This window comes from Carcharhinus amblyrhynchos, chromosome 22 (assembly GCF_965287045.1).
Source record: "Carcharhinus amblyrhynchos chromosome 22, sCarAmb.v2.hapA, whole genome shotgun sequence".
NCBI classification, from domain to species: Eukaryota; Metazoa; Chordata; class Chondrichthyes; order Carcharhiniformes; family Carcharhinidae; genus Carcharhinus; species Carcharhinus amblyrhynchos.
The window spans coordinates 30,616,388-30,629,451 of NC_137345.1; the positions used below are offsets into that span (position 1 = coordinate 30,616,388).

Genomic DNA, 13,064 nt, shown 5'->3' on the forward strand with positions numbered 1-13,064 from the left:
TTAATCTGTTAATTGTTGATCCAGCTACTCACCTTTCATCTAAGTAACAGCTTCTAAGGACCAAAAGCGGTTTCAAGTATTCACAAAATAAACATATTCCCCAGTTAGATTACCTCGTGGAACTAAAGTATACTCTTGTATATTTATGTTTGCATTTAAAAAGAATGGTAAAGAGTAAGAGTTTTTTTTTGCCAAAATGTTCAATTCATCCTCTGATGAAACTCTCCATTCCAGATTAGCTCTCATGCTGGTTTAACTTTGAAACTCCTAAGTAAATGCAGCTATTCAGGGCTTGGGTACTGTTTGATGTCAATGGTGTCAGTGGAATATCTCAGGAGACAAATAAGCTTAAATAATGGAGCATAACTTTTTTTTGTATTATTTTTATATCAATCTTCTCCACTTTAATTCTTTACTACGAGCCTTTTCTTAAAGGGTTAAAGTTCCAATTACACCAACTGTCACACCAACTGGATACCAAAAGAATGTCCCTACTCTTTGAATCAGGTCTTTAGAAATTTAACCATCCTTGAACCACTGGGATGGGAAGGCAGGACATTATTTTATACCTGACTTAAAGGATCACACCTTCAATAGTCCAGAACTCCCTCACAGCCTGCCTCAAATTATCTGATGCTAGGATTGAACTCACAGCCTTTTGATTTCCAAGAAATCTGACGCAGATAATAATTGTTCAGATATGAATCTGAACAATGAGTGTTAATCAGCTGCTTGGCAATAGTGACCATCACCGAATCGTGACCTCACTTAATGACTATCCACAACCATTTCCACAGGTTACCGGATCAGTGATCTGGAGTGGGAACCTGTCCAGTTTTTAACTTTTGAAACTGGATATAGGTGTTGCATCCTCGAGCCAACGCCCCAGGTGAAATCAGCTACCTTACCACACAGTGGGGACTGAAGTGTATAGTCTATTACTTCACTGAATAAATGTTTGGAATCATTGAATTAAAAAAAATTTAGATATTTTTATAATTTCACTTCGCATTTTGAACACTTTACTTTCCCTTAAATTTTTGCATTGTTATGAAATCTGGATGGCACTGTGGCACAGTGGTTAGCACTGCTGCCTCACAGCGCCAGAGACTGGGGTTCAATTCTGGCCTCGGATGACTGTTTGTGTGGTTTGCACATTCTCCCTGTGTCTGCATGGATTTCCTCTGGGTGCTCCGGTGTCCACCCACATACCAAAGATGTACGGGTTAGGTTGATTGGTCATGTTAAATTGCCCCTTAGTATCAGAGAGATGAGCAGGGTAAACACATGGGATTATGTGGATAGGGCCTGGATGAGATTGTTGTCAGCGCAGGCACAATGAAGTCACACTTTTTTTTGTGTCTGCGTGGGTTTCCTCCGTTTACATCCCATAGTCTGAAAAACGTGCTGGTTAGGTGCATTGGCCATGCTAAATTCTCCCTCAGTGTATCTGAACAGATGTTGGAGTGTGGTGACTAGGCATTTTCACAGTAACTTCATTGCACTGTTAATACTTGTGACAACAGTATATAAACTCTAATATATTGTTTGCCATACTGAAATATATTGAATACTGGCAGCAATATTAGAGGCAGATAAATTTTGTCCGTAAACAGTCACAATCAAGATTCAATTTCATTGTTTAGCATCTTCAGTGATATGACACACATAGACAGACTGAAATAGAATGGGTAACAATGAATGTATGAGATGGTAGCAATTAAACTTACATTGTCTGAAGCAAGGGATTTCCAACAAAAGCCCTTTCTGGGATAGCTTTGATATTGTTGTTATGGAAGCCCCTGTAGTATACATCAGAAATACATCTGATTAGTGAAGCAATCAAGGTCAAAGTGAAAGTTTTTACATCACATTCCAATTATTGTTCTCCCTTTAAAAGGGACTTCTTAACTATTGATATATATTATCCCAAGAGAGTTCAAATCATTTTCCATTCAGGTAAACTTGGATTTATACAGTGCCTTCTCAGATCTATCAGACATGTTCCAAAGGACAGAACATACAATTGATTATTTCGAAGTGAAGTGACTGTCATTTGCTACAATAAGACCTCACAAAATGTCAAAACATGGGTGGCCAATTCATCTCTTTTTGATGGAATTTGTTGTAGGAGGGATGTTGGACAGGATACCAAAAGAATGTCCCTACTCTTTGAATCAGGTCTTTAGAAATTTAACCATCCTTGAACCACTGGGATGGGAAGGCAGGACATTATTTTATATCTGACTTAAAGGATCACACCTTCAATAGTCCAGAACTCCCTCACAGCCTGCCTCAAATTGTCTGGTGCTAGGATTGAACTCACAGCCTTTTGATTTCCAAGAAAATTGCTATCGAGCCGTGACATGGACGGTGGCACAGTGGTTAGTATTGCTGCCTCACAACACCAGGGACCTGGATTCAATTTGTGACTTGGATCGCTGTTTGTGTGGAGTTTGCACATTCTCCCCAGGTCTGCATGGGTTTGTTCCGGTTTCCTCCCACAGTCTGAAAGATATGCTGTGCATTGACCTGAACAGGTGCTGGAGTGTGGCAGCTAGGAGCATTTCACAGTAACTTCATTGCAGTGTTATGTAAGTCTTAATTGTGACTCATAAATTAACTACTTCTTTTCATATTTGTGCGATATATTTTAGAACAAAGAACAAAGAACAAAGAACAACACAGCACGGGAAACAGGCCCTTCGGCCCAACGAGCCCGTGCCGCCGTCCCACTGTCTCAGTGACCTATTCATGATTTTAGTCTACACCTAACGTGCGAGGATCAGGGAGGTCCAATTTAGGGACAATTTAGTACCCAATCAATCAGCCTAAAAGCACATCTTTGGGGGATGTGGGAGGAAACCGGAGCACCCGGAGGAAACCCACGCAACCACGGGGAGAACGTGCAAACTCCCACAGACACAGGCCCAAATCCATGTGTCCGCACAGCAACAGAGATAGTCTCTGAGCTGTCATGTTGCCCTCGAGATGGTCCAGTTTAAGCACACTAACGACATGAAGCAATAGGCAACTCCCGAAGCAACGTCCAAGAGCAGCCCACTACAACCTGCCGCATGCATGCCCCTTGCTGGACTTAAATGCCTGTGGAGACAAAAAAATTCATTATTAAACAGGCAAAGACTAACATCCCTGAGGCAAAACGTATTCCCAAGCCTACAATGTTTAGTAAGGCCTACTATATCCCCCTATATGTAGCCCGCTCATATGGCTGTCTAAGTGACTCTTAAACAACCCTAGCGTGCCTGCTTCCACCACCTTACTCGGCAGTGCATTCCACACCCCCACTACCCTTTGCGTGAAAAACTGCCCTCTAATATTTGTCTTATACCTAGCCCCCCTCACCCTAAGCCCGTGACCCCTCGTTCTATCCATTTCTAATAGCGGAAAAAGCTTACCACCATTTACTCTATCTATCCCCTTCATAATCTTATAAACCTCTATTAGATCCCCCCTCAGCCGACGTCTCTCAAGGGAAAACAGCCCAAGTTCATTCAATCTTTCCTCGTAAGACAGCCCTTCCATACCAGGCAACATCCTGGTAAATCTCCTCTGCACTCTCTCCAGGATCTCTACATCCTTCCGGTAGTACGGCGACCAGAACTGGACGCAGTACTCCAAGTGAGGCCTAACCAACGTTCTATACAACTGCAACATCAGACTCCTACTCTTATATTCTATACCTCTTCCTATGAAGGCTAACATACCATACGCTTTCCTCATCACATTCTGCACCTGCACCGACACCTTCAGGGACTTGTGCACTTGCACCCCCAGGTCTCTCTGCGTATCTATACTCCGGATAGTTCTACCTTTTATCGTATAACTCCCCTCCACATTATTCCGGCCAAAGTGCATCACCTCGCATTTCTCCGGATTAAATTCCATTTGCCATCTATCTGCCCAATCTACCAGCCTGTCTATGTCCTGTTGCATTGCCAGGCACTGCTCCTCAGTACCCGCCAATCCAACCATCTTGGTGTCATCAGCAAATTTGCTGATCACACCACCTACCCCCTCTTCCAAGTCATTAATATATACCACAAATAGAAGAGGTCCAAGTACCGAGCCCTGCGCCACACCACTGGTGACAGGCCTCCAATTGGAAAAGGAGCCTTCCACTACTACTCGCTGTCTCCTCCTCCCAAGCCAGTTCTCCACCCATCTACATACCTGGCCTTGTATCCCATGAGCCTTCACCTTTTCTATCAGCCTACCATGAGGGACCTTGTCAAACGCCTTACTGAAATCCATATTTTGTATCTGATTTATTCATTTGCATATGCATATATTCTCAAAGCACTAAGATTGCCTGGCTTCAGTATATAAAGCTGTTCTTTACAAATAATTACAGTTTAATTAGGTGTAACTTGAGGGGATCGTTCCCTCAAAGCATTGTATAATTTTTAAATTGATCCGTGGAAATCAGGATTTACAGAAAATGAGCAGTATTTTAGCTAGTTTATACAATAGCTAGTTTTCCCATGGCAGAGATGGTTCGCCATAACCCACTGATGGAATTGTCTAGTCCTGCCAAAGTCAATGGTGATGTACAGTCCTCACCCGTGCTGTCATCAGGGAACTTGTAGTGTGGGTTGACTTTGGTGAGTGGAAATGCCAGCGAGAACAGAGAATTTGGCACTCAGCCAAATCTTCATTCACTGCAGTGGGACCAGAGAATCCCAGCAGCAGGTGAAGTTGGAGAATTACAACCTGGAGGTGATTAACAATGCAGCTGTCCTTTATTACTATCACAGTAAAACGAATAAGAACACATTGATCTTGCAATCCCACAATACACTGGCTTGCAAAGTATGGCAAGCCTGACAGAACATACAATACATAACAAAAGTATTGAAGGTGATTTATTATAGTGTTGGCTAGTATTAGAAATTTTGAAGTGCTGTCATATTATTTGGCAGTCAGTTCCCTGGCTGCAACCTAATTGTGTGTGTGATTTTAAGAGAGAATGGTTTAAAAATACAATTTTGAACTTCTCTGATGTAACTCAGTTGGTCTTTCCTGCTACTTACTATGATATATGGTTATTGTATACAGAATTTGAACTTGCATACTTTCAAACAACTTGGTTTGGAAATGAACAAGCCCTCTCACTGTTTTCGGGAATGTTACATAGACAAATGCATGCCTTCTTCTCTGATACATTTACTGATGATTTTTGAAGTTCCATGTGCAACTTTTTCATGATTAAGCGATACTCACAGTTCTTGAAGCTTGCTAAGAGTTCTGATAGCCACAGGAAATTCAACCAAGTCATTATAATTCAAGTCTCTGATAAAGCATAAAAATAAAAAAACTTATTAGCAATATTTCATTATGCTCCAACTTTACACCTTATGAATATTTTTGAACTGACATATCAGAACAGCTGTGTTGTTCACTTTTGAATATTGTAAAGCCACTTATGTAGCATGTTCCATTAGAGTGCAGATGAACCTCAATAATATCAGCACAATTTTAACCATTTTTGTTTGGCATTTTGCGAAGTGTTATTAAGGCTAGAATTCGCTGGCTGTTCACGGCGTACTGTGGTTGCCAACGAGAATGGAGAATTTGGCATTCAGTCAAATCTCTGTTCACTGCAGCAGGACCGGAGAATCCCAGCTGCAGGTGAGGTTGGAGAATCTGGCTCTAAGTGTAAATGGGGAATAATAATGGTTCTGTACCCAAAATCTTTTTGCAATGCACTTTGTTAAATTATGCTGAAAATGTTGGAACTTTTAATTTAATCTGTGGCCTGAATTGCTTAACTCCATGCTCATCAGTTCATTTCTCTGTTAACCCCATATTTGTCCAAATTATTCACACTGTAGTGAATTACAAGCCAACAGTAAAGAATGGCCTGTCAAATAAATAGTTGTCTATTACAAGTTAGAATCCTTAAAGGCCTGTATAGAGGGGATGTGGTGAAGGTGATTCCATTAGCCAGAGAGACTAAAATGCAAGGGCACAGCCTCAGAATAAAGGAACAACCCTTTTGAACCAAGATGAGGAGGAATTTCTTCAGCCAGATGGTGGTGAAACTATGGAATTCACTGCCACGGAAGACTGTGGAAGCCAGGTCATTGGGTATATTTAAGCAGAGATAGATAAATTCTCAATTGGTAAGGGGATCAAAGGTTACAAGGAAAAGGCGGGAAAATGGGGATGAGAAACTTATCAGCCATGATTGAATGGCAGAGCAGGTTCGATGGGCTGAAGGGCCTAATTCTGCTCTGATATATTATGGTCTTATCATGTTATTAATAAATGCCATGGCTAAGTAACTTCATAAATGCTCACTGTCTTTTCTCATTGGTTCAATGCTATCCAACAGGAAATAAATTATTGAAGTCTTGAATAATGAATGCGTGGTTAATCAAGATAATTATAAGTTTCACTCATGTCACCACTAAAGCTAATTGTACAAACTCATTTATATTATCTTGGAAAATACTTGACACTTGAACACCTTAGAAAATATGGAGGGAGAAATTAATTTGCTTATTGTTGCTGTACAGATGTTTGTTGATTCAATGAGGCAGCTAGGATTCCATAGCCCATACAGCCTATGTGGCATGCTTCAATAATATCAATGAAGAGATCCATGCTGGTCTGGGTCCAACACACTGCTTGCCCCCAAAGAATTGACATAAGCTGAACACATTTTTTCCCCATGGAGATTAAGCAAACCTTCGAAGATTGTTTGATTTTACTGAAACCTTTCAGTAGTTATCCTGTATCAAAACAATGCAATGAAGACACTAAATAATTTTAGGGACAAGCTAACCTTAGAGATTTAATGGATCATCTTCAATTTTATTGGAATTAAATCCTAGTAAACAAATAACTAATTCGAATATTACATATTTTTGTTTGATTGAGGTTCTATAAACATCTGAAGTAAAATAGTAATTAATAAACTTCCATGCGACTGTTTAAATACATTGCTTTATAACTGTCCATCCCAATCCCCGTTCCTCTTCACCCACTTTCTTGAAGGAGCTACCTCATGCTAGCACATCATGCATGAATTACCTGCACTCCCTAATTTCTCATCTCAATGGCTGTTTGTCATCTGCATACCTTGGCATTAACCCCAATATTACCAGGAACTGGCAAGATGCCAAGTCAGCCAAGGGGCCCAGCAAGGCCTAATTAGAATATTGCTGGGTAGATCCCTGCTCACAGCCAGGCATCCTTAGGGGCAGTCCTTGGCATTTGGAAGAGCATCAACTCCACGTCCTGATGAGTGGGAGGAAGCTTACCTTTGGGAGAGGGCAGAGGAAAGATGGAGATGAAGATGGAGGGTGGGAATAGGCTGTAGATTAGGGCTGCCTAGCTGAGTGTTGGGGGTAGATTATAGTTTGGAGGCCAAAGGCTTCCATATAAGGCTTGGGGGTGGAGCAGTTTTGTTCATAATTGAAGTCTGAGTGTCTGTAAACTATTTGACCAATGCCCAATCCTCTTCCTGCCCATTATTTACAGCAGTGAATTTTCCAACAGTGTTCACCGAGATAGCAAATGAAAAAAGAAGCTTGGATGTCAAATAATACTTTGAACCAGACAATTGTCTATTTTGTGGAGGGGAGAAAAAATAAAGTTGGGAAATTTCTCAACATGTCCTGATGTGAATCCCATTCAAAAGCAATGCTGGTTCCGCAATTCTGTCTGTAGCATTGCCAACATTTGTGGGTTATTTATGAGCCCTCCCTGCATTTCATGTAAGTTTTAAAATGCATTTCAGACTAATTGCATTATTTCCTTCTCTAATTCACTCTTTCCAAGGACCTCCAAGCTGTGGAATTTTCCACCTCTGTCTCCTTTTAAAGCTAGTAGGTTGGTGGGTATGGGAATAAGTGGGAGGTGGATTCCGCACAGCATGTTTGGAAATTTTATTTTTACACATGGCAGAAATTTGCTCCCTTGGTGTAAGTGAATCATTGCTTCTTCATTTACCATCACCTGCTCCTTAAGGAGCGATTTCCCAATCCAGCATGTTCAACTGGTGGTGGTGCTCAACTCTGGAAACTAGGCATGTGCAGCCCATGTTATTCTGGCCATAAATCAATGGACAAAAAAAGTATAGGCCTATGATCCTTGACTTATGCTTCCTCTTGAGTTGTGACCCTCATTGGGAACGCCAGATCACAGAATGACCCCATTTGCTATTTTTACCCTTGGTGATTTCCTACACTAGACACCTGGCTGTTTCTCCCTTGAAACTCAGAACAACCTTCAAACATAGGATTTTAATGGCTATCTCTATTGAATTAAAGGCATATAATGGCTTGTACCAAATCTTACAGGATACATTCCAAACATTTAGCAGAGGAAATGATAAGCGTATTGAACAGGATATGTGATAAGATACTTAATCAGTTACTTAAAGTTATTTAATAGTAGGGCATCCAGCAACTGAGTTATTCCATTGTCTCAATTTTCATTACATAACTCTTGCTGCTAATTTTCTATAGACTTAGGTCAGGATTTTCCACCCTTTCTCCCCCACTCTGGTGTGTTTTACAGTGGCGGAACTGGCTCGTCATTGACCACTGACAGGATCTTCCAGTCTCTCTAATATCTACGGCATTTTTCATGGTTCACCCATCCTGCTGCTGGGGGACCCACTGTAAGAGACTGCCTTCAGTGGGACTAGAATTGTAAGTCATGTCATACACTTTTACAACTGTGCAGATACCTTTATAGGGGTTTATCATAGAATCATAGAATCCCTACAGTGCAGAAAGAGGCAACTCAGCCCATCAAGTCTGCACCAACCACAATCCCATCCAGGCCCTATCCTGTAACCCCAGGTATTTAGTTTGCCAGTTCCCCCTTACAATAACGGGCTATGTTTTATGCTGGCCGATTAAGCTCCCCTCCACATTTTTGGAGTGTAGAAGGAAATTGGAGCACCAGAGGAAACCCATGTAGACATAGGAGAACATGCAAACTCCACACAGACAGTGACCTGAGGCCGAAATTGAACCTGGTTCCTTCGCGCTGTGAGGCAGTAGTGCCAACCACTGTGTCATCCAAAATTCAGTTCATCCAGTTCTTAAAGATATTGTGAGGTTACTACATTTCGAATGTTGAAAACTTTGCTGCATCGCATTGAGTCCACAGTACAAGTGCATTTCCACTCCAATCTGCATTTTCTAAAAATCTGTTGCAATTTATCATGCTTAGACTCTTGATTTATAGTGCCAAGAACTACCTTTCACCTTCCCTGTGTCAAACTCAGTTTTTCTCACTAGACTTTCACTCCTGAGTTTCTTGTTGTATTTTAATTCATAGCGGTTATGCGGAACTGCTGAAAACAGTTCACTATCAGACAGAAATTGCTCGACTCTCAAGGACCATTTTATAGTGAAGATGAAATGTACGTTTCTAATGGGGTGCCTCAAGTTACAAACACTTTCCCTGGACTATCAAATTTAATAATTAAGTAATAATGAAGTAGCCTTTCGGGCAATCAGTGAAGAGGCAAAAGTTGATATTATCTTCGGGCTATGTGGGTTGACATTTACCTAGAATAGCTTTAAACAGCTAGCTTCCTCCTTGGGTAAAAATATTAGCGGAACAACTTCTCTGGGTGAATTAGCAGAGATTCAAAATGGTGAGAATGATGATGCAAGCACTACAATGATGCATTGTATTCACTGAATCCTTTATTTCATTATTTTAAATCCTGTTCAATCACGAGATTTAATTATTGGCTATAATCATTCAAACATCAAAGCTTTTATTTTAAAATCGGTGCTCTGCGCTTTTTTTTATCTCCTATAGTGATTGTAGTATTTGTTAAAGATAGACTCCTGTGCACAATAGACAACAGATGCTTTTAATAACATTTTGCAGTGCTTGCCAAATTCACTATGAATACGGTAAACCTCTTGCAATAGAGGTGAGTCATATTTGAAAAATAGTGCCAGGTACTATGAATCCTTCATTGTATAGATTTAGTCACTCTGGACATACAAAATGTAATTTATCTCGAGCCGTTTACAAAAATTGCAGTGCGTAGCTTGATATCCATCAAAAGCATAGTTAACTCTAGATATAATTTAGACACAAAAGATACGTAACTGTGTAACATATAATAGACAAAACAAATGGTGTATTGACGTTGTGAGAATTTTCTTTTATGGGAGGTGATCTGATACTATTTATAAGCCTATGTGTACATTTGAGCCAATAAAGTTAGTTATTCGAAGACAGTTTTCAAGGTCTCAGTCAGATGAGAAGCATGGTAGAAACACTCTGGACATTACAAGGCTAATCTTATCGACTATTTTCTGCTGCCATCATTGTGTTTGGGGCCTACACAGGGTGGCCCAGCCCTCATATTTCAATTCTGGTCCTCTGGCAAAGCTGGGAGTAATTTTCAGATAGTTCAGGGCGAGAGCATGTACTGCACATCCTCAGCCTGTTGTTGCCATGAATAGGTATTAGAGAACAGTGACCTGAGGCTGGAATTGAACCCGGCTCCCTAGCGCTGTGTGGCAGCAGTGCTAACGACTGTGCAATTGTGCCACCCAAAATCCAGTTCATCCAGTTCTTAAAGATATGAATACATGGTGAACTTGCTACATTTCAAGTATTGAAGACATTGCTGCACGGTGATACAGTGGTTAGCACTGCTGCCTCACAGCACCAGAGACCTTGTTTGATTCCTGGCTTGGATGACTGTCTTTATGGAGTTTGTACATTCTCCCCATGTCTGCGTTGGTTTCCTCTGGGTGTTCTGGTTTCCTGCCTCAGTCCAAAGATGTGTGGGTTAGGTGGTTTGGCCATTCTAAATTGCTCCTTAGCGTCATGGGGATTGGCAGGACAAATACATGGCGTTACATGGATAGGGACTGGGAGGGATTGTTGTCGGTGCCGACTCAATGGGTCGAATGGCCTCCTTCTGCACTGTAGGGATTCTATGAAAACCCAACTCTGATAGGAGCATACTATATTCAAAATAGTAATGGTGTCTCCTAGCTTTACTACAACATATTAATATCTGTGTAATAACAGCAACTCTCCACAGGTTTGAGTTTTTAGTATTCAGTAGCTGGAGGAATATGCAACGAGGAACTCTTGTAATCCTCCTCAACAAACCCTTAATAGTTATTAAGGGCTTTTGTTCTTTTTAAGTCGCGAATGCTTCCCTTGCTGTCATGACAGTCAATTCTTTATTTTTCATGTAGACAAAGGTCATAGGTAGAGGAGGGCACTCATAATGTTAAAATGGCGGCGTGGGCTCGTTGGGCCGAAGGGCCTGTTTCCCGTGCCGTGTTGTTCTTTGTTCTTTGATCAGTAATTAGTTAGTGCTCCTATGATTTCTCTCCAAATTGCCTTACTCCTGTAATCAAGTTTTCTGTAAAGGTTGTCAGTTGCTTGTAATTACTGATGACGATTCTGAATTTTTCCTTAACAACAAGGAATATACATATTTTCACGCAGGATTGCTTATATCTGTCTTTTTTAAACACTCATGCTTTTGTGTAGGTACAGAATAAAACAAGCTGTAGCCCCTTAATTTCTGTCAATACATAAATAAATAATTCACTTACCCAGCCAATCGTCATGTGTTCAGAGTATCAAATGTTTTGGTGCCATGAGAGTACCATGCCTTTTATTCAAGATGGCACCATAAGGAGTTGGCTTCTTGCAAGCTGCCCAGCATACCTTCTAATTCTATCTTTTACTCTCATTCTATCTTCTAAAGCTTCACTCTAACTCCTTTAAACTCTCTAGCAATGCTTTACAACCTTGCATTAAGTTGATCTTTCTCTATACCCAAGCTATAACTGTAACACTACATTTTGTACTGTCTTGTTTCCTTCTCTATGAACGATATGCTTTGTCCATATAGCACGCAAGAAACAATACTTTTCACTGTATGTTAATACATATGACAATAATAAATCAAATCAAAAAATAGACCTGAAATTTTAATATTCATCTTTTTAAAATAATTTTCCTCATTTGTGGATTATATAACTTATTGTAATTGCCTGCATGGAAAGTGCTGACAGATGCAGCAAGGGCGTGGAATGCCCTGCCTGCAGCAGTTGTGGACTCGTCAACTTTAAGGGCATTCAAATGGTCACTGGATAGGCATATGGATAATATTGGAATAGTTTAGGTTAGAGGGTCATTAGATTGGTTCCACTGGTCGGCGCAACATCGAGGGCCGAAGGGCCTGTACTGCACTGTAATGTTCTATCTTCTATGCCATTATATTTACAAACTTTGATCAACATAAAAAAATGGCAAGGCATTAAAAATAGTCATTTATCATCTGCTTTTTTTGTTGTGGATGTCATTGTGCTAAACGTGTGTCAGATCTGGGACATGAAATCAATTGGCTTTTTTTAAAAACACAAATTTAAGTTTGGATTAAGAAAGGCAACTGCGAAAGATCGAAACTCTCATGGGGATTTTGGTAAAAGCAGAATTAGGAATTTGACGCATTCTAAGTTCTGTAAACCATCAAGCAAATACTTGATTTATTTACTGTAGGAAATGCAGGCTTAGATCGCCGAATGAAAACTTACCTTGTTTTGGCAAAAAGATACAACGGCATGGTGGCACAGTGATTATTACAGCCATGATCTTATTGAATGGCGGGGCAGGCTCAAAGGGCTAGATGGCCTACTCCTGCTCCTATTTCTTATGTTCTTATTAGCACTGCTGCCTCACAGCGCCAAGGACCCGGGTTCAATTCTGACCTCGGGTCACTGTCTGTATGGAGATTGTAAATTCTCCCTGTATATGCTTGGGTTTCCTCCAAATGCGCCTGTTTCCCCCTATTGTCCAAAGATATGCGGATTAAGTTGATTGGCCATGCTGCATTGGCCCTTGTGTCAGAGGGATTAGTAGGGTAAATATGTGAGTTTGCAGGAAAGGGTCTGGATGGGATTATAGTTGATGCAGACTCAATGGGTCAAATTGCCTCCTTCTGCACTATAGCGATTCCATGATAATGACTTATTAAGTATGCAAAAATAGATTTCTTGAATGGAAGAGTAATTGTCTTACTGCAT

At 40.6% G+C, this 13,064-nt stretch overlaps 1 protein-coding gene across 1 annotated transcript in view; it reads right to left on the bottom strand.

Annotated features, from left to right (window-relative positions):
- The window catches only part of lgr6 (leucine-rich repeat containing G protein-coupled receptor 6), a 261,234-nt gene that overhangs the window by 37,376 nt on the left and 210,794 nt on the right, over nucleotides 1-13,064 (bottom strand). Inside the window, exons 7-8 of the mRNA XM_080210083.1 lie at nucleotides 5,245-5,313; nucleotides 1,731-1,802 (exon numbers count right to left, since the gene is read on the bottom strand). Of these exons, the coding sequence (XP_080066209.1) occupies nucleotides 1,731-1,802; nucleotides 5,245-5,313 (141 nt within the window). The remainder of the gene's footprint in view (nucleotides 1-1,730; nucleotides 1,803-5,244; nucleotides 5,314-13,064) is intronic.